The sequence below is a fragment of the Danio aesculapii genome, chromosome 8, assembly GCF_903798145.1.
Source record: "Danio aesculapii chromosome 8, fDanAes4.1, whole genome shotgun sequence".
NCBI lineage: Eukaryota > Metazoa > Chordata > Actinopteri > Cypriniformes > Danionidae > Danio > Danio aesculapii.
The window spans coordinates 52,072,443-52,085,953 of NC_079442.1; the positions used below are offsets into that span (position 1 = coordinate 52,072,443).

Sequence of the window (13,511 nt, forward strand, 5' to 3'; positions counted from 1 at the left end):
ATTTTTTTTTTCTTTTTTAAATATTTCCCAAATGATGTTTAACAGATTCAGGAAATTTTCACAGTATGTCTGATAATATTTTTTCTTCTGGAGAAAGTTTTATTTGTTTTATTTCGGCTAGAATAAAAGCAGTTTTTAATTTTTTAAACACCATTTTAAGGTCAATATTATTAGCCCCTTTAAGCTATATTTTTTCGATAGTCTACAGCACAAACCATCGTTATACAATGACTTGCCTAATTACCCTAACCTGCCTAGTTAACCTAATAAACCTAGTTAATCCTTTAAATGTCACTTTAAGCTGTATAGAAGTGTCTTGAAGAATATCTAGTCTAATATTATTTACTGTCATCATGGCAAAGATAAAATAAATCAGTTATTAGAAATGAGTTTTTAAACTATTAGATTAGAAATGTGTTGAAAACATCTGCTCTTGGGGGAAAAAATAAATGGGGGGGGGGGGTTAATAATTCAGGGGGGCTAATAATTCTGACTTCAACTGTATACAGATTATATAGATTTAAAATAAAGGGCTCTATCATACACCTGGTGCAATAAGGCACACAAGTGTTTGGCGCGATTTGTTGCTATTTTCAGACTGGCGCAACCCTAATTTTCATGTTTTGTACCACGTTGCTTAAATAGCAAATCCATTTGCACCACAGTGTGGACTAATGGGTGTGCTGGTCTATAAAGCAGGTGTGTTAAGGCACGTTGTTAGCGTGTTGCGATTTTAAGGAACTGAAATAGACTGCACCAATGACCAACTAAATGCTGCTCTAAAGTGAGGTATATGCATCTATGCAGGTCTAAACACTTACACATTGCTTAATACACACAGGATGTACTGCAATACACCAATATCCTTACAGATGAAAACAATTAAAGGATTAAAATGATACATAAGTTATTATTTTCAACATAAATATAAAAACTACTGCCTCCATGCCTTCTTCACCTCAGGGAGCTTTTCCAGTTTATTCATAACAATTTGAATCAGTGGCTCAGTGGTTAGCACTGTCGCCTCACAGCAAGAGGGTCGCTAGTTTGAGTCCCAACTGGGTCAATTTCTGTGTGGAGTTTGCATGTTCTCACCGTGTTGGTGTGGGTTTCCTCAGGGTGCTCCGGTTTCCCCCACAGTCCAAACACATGCACTATAGTTGGCTTTGGTAAGCTAAATTGGCCGTAGTGTATGAGTGTGTTTGTGTGAATGAGTGTGTATGGGTGTTTCTGTTTCCCAGTACTGGGTTGCAGCTGGAAGGGCATCCTCTGCGTAAAACATATGCTGGAATAGTTCGGTTCATTCCGCTGTGAATTCCCTGATGAATAAGAGACTAAGCCGAAGGAAAATAAATGAATGAATATTTATGTGAAGTTAAGTATTTAATTTGTTAATTAGGATTTTATCAAGTAAAGTAAATCTTTCTTTTCTCAAGTTTAATTTTGAGTCATTGTACAGGCAGTTGCTGTGTGGTTGCTTGGGGAAATCAATAAAATGTTATATTCTCTGCCTCCAGCTCCTGAGGTGGTACGTCAAGATAAACCTGGTAAAAAAGGCCCACCTAAAAGACCCCCAATAAGACCCCCACCGGTCCCTCAACAGGACGAAGGTCATTTTTAAACACTATTTAACAAACAATAACCATTGCATATTAATTTGCATAAATGATGACCCATTAAGCCCTTAGTTACTGTACTCTCTGACTTTCCAGATGTTTACTTGGACCCAAATGAAGGCCAGGTATGATTGAGCATCGTTATGATAATTCAATGCTTTATTTGGATCGCACTCTTCAAAAGGTGCAGATTACTGCATTGCAATCAAATTCAGAACAGTTACGGTTATTAGTTGCTATAACTTTATTAGTCATTCATAACTTGAATTAATTAATTACTAATAACTTTTATCAGTTACAGTTATTATAAATAAACATAGTTAACCTGCAGTTATATAGTGTATAGATGTTGTTCATGTGTAGATGTACAGTGAGGTGTATTAACTGTATTATGAATGTAATGTGAATAAAATATGGTCGGCCGCTTTAATTTGACTCTAATTTTGTTTACATTAGGGTGATGAGGATGATACGTATCTTGAACCTGTAGCAGGTCAGTGCTTAAAGTATTTAGAAGTTTACAGTAGGTTAACTCATAGTTGTCGTTGATTGTTTTTCTTTTCATTTGTTTTCTAGAACCTCCTGCTCCTCGAAACCCGATGCGTATACCACTGCCAGCTTTGACTGCAGGACGAGACCCTTCGCAGATGATGTACGTATGTTTAAATCATGGGTATGGCCAGGCGGAATCTGCGGACATTTTTTGCTATTTCTGCTGAGAATTTTAGTAATAATCCTCATATTTCTGAGGAATGACTTTAGGAGGATCATAACTAAAAGCTTAATATATTAAATAAAAAAAATACCTTTTTAACTGCTATTTAATGTTTACAATGCAAATCTAATTTGATCCACTTATGTGGTAAACAAAGCAAGTCTCTCATATAATAGATCTACTAAAAGACAGTAAATGTATTATCTTACAAACTGTATTGTAAATAAATCATATGAACATTTTTATATTAGTCAAAAATATTACTCAAATTAATTAAAAAACTGAATTATATAAATTTATACGCATTTACACAAGTAAATAAATAGACTCCATGACGGGCTAAAAATCTGCGGAAATCTGCGGATTTCTGCATGTGCAGATTCCGTGTAGGCTTAATCATGGGTTATTATTTTTTATATAATAAATATATTTTTTAAATTAATTTAATTTATTTTTATTTTTAATTTAATTTAATTTTATTTTATTTTATTTTATTTTATTTTATTTTATTTTATTTTATTTTATTTTATTTTATTTTATTTTATTTTATTTTATTTTATTTTTTATTTATTTATTTATTTATTTATTTTTTTTTTTTTATTATTTTTTTTTTTTTATTTTTTTATTTTATTTTATTTAGTTTTGAAATTTAGAATTTTTTAAATTTATTTAATTTAATTTAATTTTTTTATTATTTTATTTTATTTTATTTTATTTTATTTTATTTTATTTTATTTTATTTTATTTTATTTTTAATTTATTAATTTCTTTAGTTTTATTATTTTTAATGTTATTTTTTATATATATTTTTTAATTTAATTAGTTTTTATTTAGTAATTATTCTTTTTTAAATATTTATTTATTATTATTATTTTTTTTTTTATTTATACACACAAATGTATTTATTTGTCATGCATTTGTTCAGTTCTTTCATTAAAAATTAGCACACTGTAAAAAAAATCTAAAGTTAGTACCACAACCAGTACACTAAAAAAATGCTGAGTAGTGTCAGATGGACAAACCCAACATTGGGTCCCTTTTTAAAAATTACCTGCTGCTTTGATTTAACCTAGTGCTGGGTCAAGTATAGACAAACCCAACTGTTGGATTAAATAATTAGCAACTAATTTATTTAAAAAATTTTAAAACTATCAAATGTTGAGTTATAATTCAACCTAGCACTTTTTTGCAATAGTGTCACTAATATAGTTTCATGTTGTCTTACAGAATGAAACCGTCTGTTCCCAGACCCAAATCTGTAAGTTGTAGTTTGACACTCACTTACAGACACACATATGTTCATCACGGTGAAAAAAACTGAGTTATTTGCTGTTTTTCCTCAGAGTTCACTCCTGATCAGTGATGCTGTGAACAAAGGTTGGTGAGTTTATTCACTTTAAAGGTGCCATAGAGCCCTAGAAAATAGTCAAATAAATAAAAACATGTAAATAGTCCTAAATAACATGTAAGAAAAGAAGCGTACATACAGTTGAAGTCAGAATTATTAGTCCCCCTGAACTATTGCATCATCAAATCCTGCATCCAGATCGTATTGGCTTTTTTGACACCACTGATTTAGAGTTGAGCCACGTGCATTTCTTTATTTGACAGTTTCTCTGATTGTTTAGTTCTCTCTACAGAAGTAAAGCGCCCCTCGCTTTCAGGCCCGCTGCCTCCACCCACACCAAACAGCAAACCAGTTCTTCCAATCATCATGCCCAAAGAGCCCAAACCCAGGTATGTTATCTCTCGATGCATTCAGAAAAGGTTTGGTTATATTGTCTTCCAAATCTTGGATGCAGTAGGGTTGTGCAATATGATCACATACACATACATACAAATTCTTTTACAAATATTTCAGAAGCAGTGGCGGATTTAGGCATGGACAATATGGGCGGCATGGGGAGATGGTGCAAAAAAAAAGTGCTCCAGTAACAGCTTTGAGATTAGATTTACTTTATGCACGTGTATTAATTTAGAGTGGTATCCCAGAGTAAAGACCAGTATTTATTTATTTTTTGATGCTTAATTTAAGGATAAGACCATCATCCAACAGCTAAAACATTTTTTTTTTTTTTTTTGTGAGAAGTTTCAGAGATATTGGGGGTTTCTTAACTTTATTTTGGGTACATTATTCTTTAATGCATCATATTTCCATCTAAGAAATAAAAAATATATATGCATAGAAAAACAACTGATCACTGATTCGCACTGACTTGTGCGTTGATTTAATGACTTGCAGATAATTGAGGAATGAAACTTCATAATGATGGTATCCAAAACCTCAAATCTTATTCAGACAGCATACCAATACATTTTCCAAACATTCAGTTATCTGGACAATAAGGAAGTCCTTAGGCTGAGCTTAAAACGCAAGGTTTCCCAACTAAGACTTCACAATACAAACAGTTTAAAGTAGCTCCAAGGAACCGTGCGTTCCCTCAACCACAACTGAATCTCTTCTTCATTCACCCACTCACCTATTATACATTCCAGGTGTCTGACCAGCACCCTCTAGTGCCCTGTAGTTCCATTAGAACAGCATTTTTATTTCCATTATTCCATGGATAATAAAAAAAAATAAATCAAGTGACAGACATTTCATTCTGTTACTATACATATATATACAGTGTATGTATATATATATATATATATATATATATATATATATATATATATATATATATATATATATGTGTGTATATGTATATATATATGGATATGTATATATGTATATGTATATATATATATATATGTATGTATATATATATGTATATATATGTATGTATATGTGTATATGTATGTATATATATATGTGTATGTGTATATATATATATATATATATGTATATGTATGTGTGTTTGTGCGTGTGTGAGTGTGTATAATACACTAAAAACCCCTAATAAGTTGACTAAACTAAATTAATTTGATTGAGTAACGGAGTCTCCCAAAACTTGCATATTTAAGTTTATTTAACTTGCCGGATGTGGAGACTACACTTAAATTGTTCAGTTTATCAAACTTAGTACTAACAATTTAAGTATAGTCTACAAAACCGGCAAGTTAAATAAACTTAAATATGCAAGTTTTGGGAGACTCCGTTACTCAATTATATTGATGCAACGAGTTTACTCAATTAATTTAGTTTAGTCAACTTATTAGGGTTTTCAGTGCAGTGCAACAGTAATTTTCATGTTTTACGTCACGTTGTTTAAATAGTAAATTCATTTGTGCCAGTTTGTAGACTCATAGGTGTGCCAGTCTATAAAGGAGGTATGTTAAGGCGCATTGTTGGCGCATTTCTATTTTGAGGAACTGAAGTAGACCGCACCATTGACTGACTAAAAGCTGCTCTAAAGACCAGTTCAGAGCGCATTAGTTATGCACCTATATACCTTACACATTGCTTAATACACACAGGATGAACAACAATACACAAATATCTTCACAGATGAAACAATTAAAGGATTAAAATGTTACAAATATTAATATTTTCTACATAAATATAAAAACCACTGCCTCCATGCCTTCACCTCGGGGGGGATTTTTCAGTTTATTCATGACAATTTGTATAATGTTATTATTATTTGCAGTATTATTTGTTATCTGCATATTTATATCTGTTTTATAAAAACAAGTTTATATTTGTCCACCTGTGGGGTTTTAGAGATGTCTGCATCACCATATGGGGCATAAGAACAGGACGTGTGTTTGGATATAACTCAGTGTTTTGACCACACTTCATTATTATTGTTCATTTATTCCTTTGCTGGAAAATAGAACTGAATTTAGAAATAGTTTTGACACAAATCTTTGCGCTTAACAAATAAAATTAAATATATCGGCTAATGGATGTCTTCAGTGGAGTGAGTTTCCACCGTTTCCTTACTCCACCAAAGTAAAGGAGTAAAGTAAAGAGTAAAAGTAAAGAGGCTGAATGGAGGAGGCTTGTTCTTTATCCTCGCGCTGTAGATGCTCTGTTTAACTGTTGTCTCACTAGTGAAGTGTTCAGTTTTTACACTAACAAAGTACGCCATGTAAATAGCGAATGCACCATGGCGCAACGCAACTGACTCTTAAAGGGAATGGGAGATAAGACTGATTGGTTTAATGCACATTATGCTGAAAACACACCCAGAACTCATTAAGAGAATAAGCACAACCCTGTTAGACCATGCACTGGGGCGCAGAGCGTATTTATCCATCTTTAAAATAGCAAAAGTGGATTCAGACACGACCCTAATGCTTTTGCGTCATGTGCTTTACACTTTGAGCTAAGATTGTTAAAATAGAGCCCAATAAATATGTTTCAGTTTTACTGTACCTTTTTTCTAATGTTTTATTGACACAAATATAAAGTCACATCTTTTAAAGCTTGAATATGCATACATTTAACACATTTAACACTTAACACACCTCACACAAACTCTTCCATACCCCTCACCGCACAACATCAATATGTAGCATGCACTGCACTTTATCAGTAGCATGCATATCAGTAGCATGCACTGCACTTTAAAACAATATTGCCTACAATTATGTGTACACCTATTTATTGTACATATTGCTGTCAACACTGTTTTTTTGGGAGTATGCTGTTGTATGTTGTTATATTTTGCACTGTCTTTATTTTGCACTGTCGTTGTATTTGCACTGTCTGTATTGTGCACTGTCTGGAGCAGCACCTAAGCTTTTCACTCATCACAGCACACAGGCTGCTGACGATGTGACAATAAAAGTGTTTTGATTTGTAAAATTTCAAGTGTACACACTATATATATATATATATATATATATACTTGTTTTGTTTCCAGTCCCCCTACTCCTCCATCTCTGGACAGCACAGGTCAGCATGTGTATTTTATTCTCTTCATCTTTTATCTTTCAGTTTTATTCTATAATTTCCTTATCAATTATTTTCTGATCGATTCCTGCTCTTTCCTCATTCAGCTCTTTCTTTTGGAGCAAAGCCGATCGCTCAGGTAAACACTACAGACATGCTCAGAGTTTAGTATGATGAACTGCCAAAGCTTTATTCAGGATCTGATTGGCTCATGGTTTTGTTAATAATCAGGGGGCGGGGCTACAGGACAAAGACTGGTTTGCTGGAGATTGTGACCGTAAAACTGCTGAGGAAACGGTGCTCAGGATGAACAAGGTTTGTGTGCGTTTATGTGTGATTTACGTTTTGTTATATGCATGCTTATCCTCTAATGGAAACGTTAAGTTGAGGTATACTTTTCAGGATAAAAAAAATAGAAAAGGGGCAGCATTGTGGCTTAGTGGTTAGCACTGTCGCTTCACAGCAAGAAGGTCACTTGTTTGAGTCTCGGCTGGGTCAGTTGGTGTTTCTGTGTGGAGTTTGCATGTTCTCCCAGTGTTGGCGTGGGTTTGCTCCGGTTTCCCCCACAGTCAAAACACATGTGCTATAGGTGAATTGGATGTTCGTAGTGTGTGTGTGTGTGTGTGTGTGTGTGTGTGTGTGTGTGTGTGTGTGTGTGTGTGTGTGTGTGTGTGTGTGTGTGTGTGTGTGTGTGAGTGAGTGAATGAGTGTGTATGGGTGTTTCTCAGTACTGGGTTGCAGTTGGAAGGGCATCTGCTGTGTAAAACATGTGCTGGATAAGTTGGCGGTTCACTCCGCTGTGGCGACCCCTTATTAATAAAGGGACTAAGTTGAAGGAAAATGAATGAATGAATAAATAAATGAATTAAAAAATAAATAATAATAAATTAAAGTAAATTAAAATAAATATAAAGTAATAAAAAAATAAAGTTTACATTATATTAATACAGATATAAAATGAAGTTAATTTTCTTTAGAATGATTCTGTCAAATTATATGGTTTTGAAATTAAGAAATGAAATAATAAAAAATATTTTAAATAAAAAAATAATTATAAATATATGAAGGACAATAAAATATATTGAATTAAATTACGGTGACGCAGTGACGCAGCAGGTAGTGCTGTCGCCTCACAGCAAGAAGGTTGCTGGTTTGCGCCTGGGCTGGGTCAGCATTTCTGTGTGGAGTTTGCATGTTTTCCCTGCGTTCGTGTGGGTTTCCTCCGGGTGCTCCGGTTTCCCCCACAGTCCAAAGACATGCGGTACTGGTGAATTGGGGAGGCTAAATTGTCCGTAGTGTGTGAGTGTGAATGGATGTTTCCCAGAGATGGGTTGCAGCTGGAAGGGCATCAGTTGAATAAAACATATGCTAGATAAGTTGGCGGTTCATTACGCTGTGGCAACCCCAGATTAATAAAGGCACTAAGCCGAAAAAAAAATGAATGAATTAAATGACATTAAAATATAAAGTACAATGAAACTGATAATGAAGTAAAATGAAAATTAAGTTAAAATGTAGATGTAATGCAAAGTTTATGCACTTTGGAATGGTTTATTGTTGTAATAAAAATAAAAAAAATCTTTAAAAATATTAATAGTTTATGCTGGACTTGTATTACTACCTGAGAATGTCCGGTTAATATTGTTTTAACCATGTTTATATTGTCATAGTCATATGTTAGCAATAAGACAAAATAAACGATTAATTGCATCTACAATAAAAGTGTGTATTTACATAATGTGTGTGTACTCACTGTGTATAAATAGTGTGTGTGTGTTGCGTATATGATGTAAAAGTAAAAAAAATAAAATAAAATACAAAGCCAAAATATTTATATGCATATTTATATTTGTATGTAGTTTACATTAGATATAAATATTAAATTTATGAATAATAATAATATTCATTCATTCATTCATTTTCCTTCGCCACAGCACTAGTATAAATAAAATGTGTGTGTATGTATATTTATGTGTGTGTGTGTGTGTGAATATGTAAGTATTATATCTATTTTACACTGAACAGAATAAAAAACAAATAAAGAAATAAATGTTTACTGAAATATGTTTGTCTCTTTGCTCTTTCATCACGCAGGACGGCACGTTTCTGGTCAGATTCAGTAATTCTCAGAACTCTCAGCCGTACACACTGGTGGTGCTTTACCATCAGAACGTTTACAACATCCCGGTGCGCTTTCTGGAGGATTCACAGCAGTATGTGCTCGGCAAAGGGGGCAAGAAGAGTGAAGAGGTATCTTCTTATTATTTGATTTCACTTTACATGTCAATTTGATGGAAATAAAATGAAATAAAAAGATTAAATTAAGTAAATTTAAAGTATACATTAAAATGTAGATGTAAGATTAAGTAAATTCGATTTGGAAGGATTCAGTTGATTAATATTGTTTTGAAATTAAATAAAATAATACAAAAACCCCCTTTTCTTTTTTTAAATATTTCCCAAAAGATGATGAACAGATTCAGGCAATTTTCGCAGTATGTCTGATAATATTTTTTCTTCTGGAGAAAGTCTTATTTGTTTTATTTCGGCTAGAATAAAAGCAGGTTTTTTAAAACTATTATAACCTCCTAGGGCTTGAGTATCCACATATGTGGACAGCACATTTTAGCTCTTAAGTGGCTATTTAAAATACTTTAAATGTTTTATATTTTGTTACAGACATACAGTGTCATCCTGCAACTGTTTTGCAGCATATGAAATGTCCCAAACACTATTTTTAACTGTCCAGAAATGGGGAAAAAATAGTTTTTACTCTCTGATAGCCAAAGCAAATAAAAAAAAAAATGTTAAATATGCATTAAAAACATTCAGGAAAAAGTGTTTTATGTACATTCGGACCACGAGTCCACATATATGGACATCATTTTACATTTACATTTACATTTAGTCATTTAGCAGACGCTTTTATCCAAAGCGACTTACAAATGAGGACAAGGAAGCAATTTACACAACTATAAGAGCAGCAGTGAACAAGTGCTATAGACAAGTTTCAGGTGTGTAAAGTCTAAGAAGCAAAGCATTAGTAATGTAAGTTTATTTATTTATTTATTTATTTATTTATTTATTTATTTATTTATTTATTTTATTTATTTATTTTTTTTGAGAGAGAGAGAGAGAGAGAGAGAGAGAGAGAGAGGGCACAGTTAGTGGTATAGCCAGAGAGGCAGTTACAGGTTAGGAAGGAAAGTGGAGACTAAACAGTTGAGTTTTTAGTGGTTTCTTGAAGACAGCAAGTGACTCTGCTGTTCTGATGTAGTTAGGGAGTTCATTCCACCAACTGGGCAGATTGAATGTGAGAGTTCGGGAAAGTGATTTCTTCCCTCTTAGGGATGGAACAACGAGGCGACGTTCATTCACAGAACGCAAGTTTCTGGAGGGCACATATATCTGCAGGAGTGAGAGCAGATACGAAGGAGCACAGCCAGAGGTCGCTTTGTAAGCAAACATCAAAGCTTTGAATTTGATGCGGGCAGCAACTGCAACTCTATAAGTACATCGTATCAAAAGATGATACTTAGATTTTTATTCTAATTAGGTTCTAATAATCCCAAATAGCAAAGAGAAATAAAAAACGCATGTAAAAAACACCTTGGGCCTTAAGAGGTTAAGGTCAATATTATTAGCCACTTTAAGCTATATATTTTTTGGATAGTCTACAAAACAAACCATCGTTTTACAATAACTTGCCTAATAACCCTAACCTGCCTAGTAAGTATGTGTGTATATATATATATATATATATATAAAATGAGCAATAAAAATATAAAATGTTTATGCTGGACTTTTATTACTACCTGGGAATGTTCAGTTAAGTCATATTGACTGATCATATTTATATTGTAAATATAAATATTTATATTGTCATAGTCATATGTTAGCATTAGCAATAAGACAATATATATATATATATATATATATATATATATATATATATATATATATATATATATATATATATATTTATATATACACAGTTGAAGTCAGAATTTTTAGCCCCCCTGTTTATTTTTTTCCCCAATTTCTGTTTAACAGAGATAAGATTTTTTTTCAACACATTTCTAATCATAATAGTTTTAATATCTCATTTCTAATAACTGATTTATTTTCTCTTTGTCATGATGACAGTAAATAATATTAGACTAGATATTCTTCACACTTCTATACAGCTTAAAGTGACATTTAAAGGCTTAACTAGGTTCATTAGGTTAACTAGGCAGGTTAGGGTAATTAGGCAAGTTATTGTATAACAATCGTTTGTTCTGTAGACCAGGGGTTTTCAAACTTTTAGGACACACGACTTTATCTATTATGTTTGCATTGATCGAGCACCTGCTTTTAAGATTTTCCATTAGTGTAAACATTGTTTACATTCATACATTTGACAGACTCTTTCATCCAAAGTCACTTATTTTAGATTCCAGCAATACTGTTTTTCATTTCTTTCATGCATTCTCTGAAAATCAAACCCATGACATTGGTGTTGCAAGCATCATGCTCTGCTTTTTGAGCTCATCTTAAAGCACATTTAATATACTGCAAATGAATCATTGCAGATTTTTCCAATTTAACAATGTGACCATTTTAATAGACATTGTTGGAATGCTGTGCATTTTGGCTTAAGCTCAGCCTCATGTGACCACAAAATCTCTTTCCTCATTACAACTGCAGGATTTTATGATTTTTGGCAAACTTCTGAAATACTTTTTAGAAAAATGTTCCTGAAGTAAATCAGTTATCATGATAGTTATAGTGATAATTATTAGCTTTATTGTCCATTTTCACAGTTTCATATTGTTTTTAGCTCAGTTTTAAGCAATATTTTTATATAGTACCAGGCATTGGTACCAGTATCGGTATCATTACTCGTGAGTAACAGGAAAATAGTATTGGTACTGGTTCTTAGTCCTGAAAAATAGTACCAAACATCCCTAGTTAATCTTGATTAGTATAAATATCTGTATCAGTATTAGTACCAGTATCATTAACATTATTTATATCGGTATCAGTACCAGTATTAGTATTGATATCCGTATCAGTACCAGTATGTAGGCATCTGTATCAGTATCGGTATCAATATCGGTGAATACTCGTATTCATTCCTGAAAAAACAGTACCAAGCATCCAGTTCAACTTGATTAGTATCAGTATCAGCATTAGTATTGATATCTGTACCAGTATCGGTACTATTATTTACATCTGTATTAGTACCAGTAGTAGTATTGATATCAATCTTTTTGAGTATCAGTATCTGTGAGTACCAGGAAAATAATATTGGTACTTATAGTCAGTAGTTAAACTTAAAAAGCATAATAGAGCCCCTTTGACATGTCCAAGATTGTCATGATGGTCTGTGTTTTCCAGCTCTTCAGCAGTTTGCAGGAGATGATCTCTCATCACATGAAGAACCCAATCCTGCTGATCGACCGCAAGAGTCAAGCTAAACACAGCACTCATCTCTTACACCCCATACGGCCCTAATACACCTGACACAGATATTACATAAACAAACACTTATCCTGCTTAAATTATTTATAATATTATGTGTGTAATGCGGTCAAATAGCTTGTCGAGTGTTCAGTAAATTTCATGTTGGTGGATTGTTTTGATTAGTAGTGTTTATTAGTGTATTATAGTCTAAATAAAGGAAAACACAATGTGACCCTTTCTGGCATTTTTTTTAATCACACAAATATTAAAGTCGGTTTATTGCACTGCTACCTTTATGGTTTGGCAAAGCTATAATCTAATCTTAATGGTACTTTTTGAAACAATAAGTTGCACCACATGATTTGAATATCATGGTACTTTAAGATAATTTTCATATTGCTAAAGTTTCATGGTGTTTACCTGACTGATCCTTGAAAGGCTGATATACGAGGCGCTGTACATGTAAAACAAAAAATACACTGTGCTTTTTTAATTAAGAGATTGTGGTTATGAATGATGATATTCATGGATCATGTTACTTGTGGTGCTCACATGTCAAGGAATAACACGATGGTTTTCTGTTATGTTTGGTTTAATGAAGTGCTATGTATGCTATAAACTGAACCTATTTAAAACCCCTTTCAATTATGCTTTATTAAAAAAATATATATATACATTTGCAATCTAAATATATTTAAATTGAAATATTTAGTTCTTGTTGAAGTACCAAAATAACAACAAAAAAATAAAAAATATCTAAACTAAAACCAAAATAGGGCGACGCAGTGGCGCAGTAGGTAGTGCTGTCGCCTCACAGCAAGAAGGTCGCTGGTTCGAGCCTCGGCTGGGTCAGTTGGCATTTCTGTGTGGAGTTTGCATGTTCTCCCTG

The 13,511-nt window shown here is 32.8% G+C and overlaps 1 protein-coding gene across 2 annotated transcripts in view; it reads left to right on the forward strand.

The window, feature by feature from the left end:
- si:dkeyp-117b11.1 (B-cell linker protein) overlaps positions 1–12,841 on the forward strand; it is a 28,518-nt gene extending 15,677 nt beyond the window's left edge. Inside the window, exons 7-18 of one of the 2 annotated variants that reach the window (XM_056464174.1) lie at positions 1,518–1,610; positions 1,713–1,741; positions 2,073–2,109; positions 2,193–2,268; positions 3,559–3,589; positions 3,675–3,708; positions 3,972–4,068; positions 7,146–7,177; positions 7,282–7,313; positions 7,406–7,489; positions 9,269–9,424; positions 12,557–12,841. In XM_056464174.1, coding sequence (XP_056320149.1) covers positions 1,518–1,610; positions 1,713–1,741; positions 2,073–2,109; positions 2,193–2,268; positions 3,559–3,589; positions 3,675–3,708; positions 3,972–4,068; positions 7,146–7,177; positions 7,282–7,313; positions 7,406–7,489; positions 9,269–9,424; positions 12,557–12,673 — 818 coding nt within the window. In that variant the 3' untranslated portion in view covers positions 12,674–12,841. Of the gene's footprint in view, positions 1–1,517; positions 1,611–1,712; positions 1,742–2,072; positions 2,110–2,192; positions 2,269–3,558; positions 3,590–3,674; positions 3,709–3,959; positions 4,069–7,145; positions 7,178–7,281; positions 7,314–7,405; positions 7,490–9,268; positions 9,425–12,556 lie in introns of both variants that reach the window. The other variant, XM_056464173.1, reaches the window with a different exon arrangement.
- The last annotated feature ends 670 nt before the right edge of the window (positions 12,842–13,511 follow it).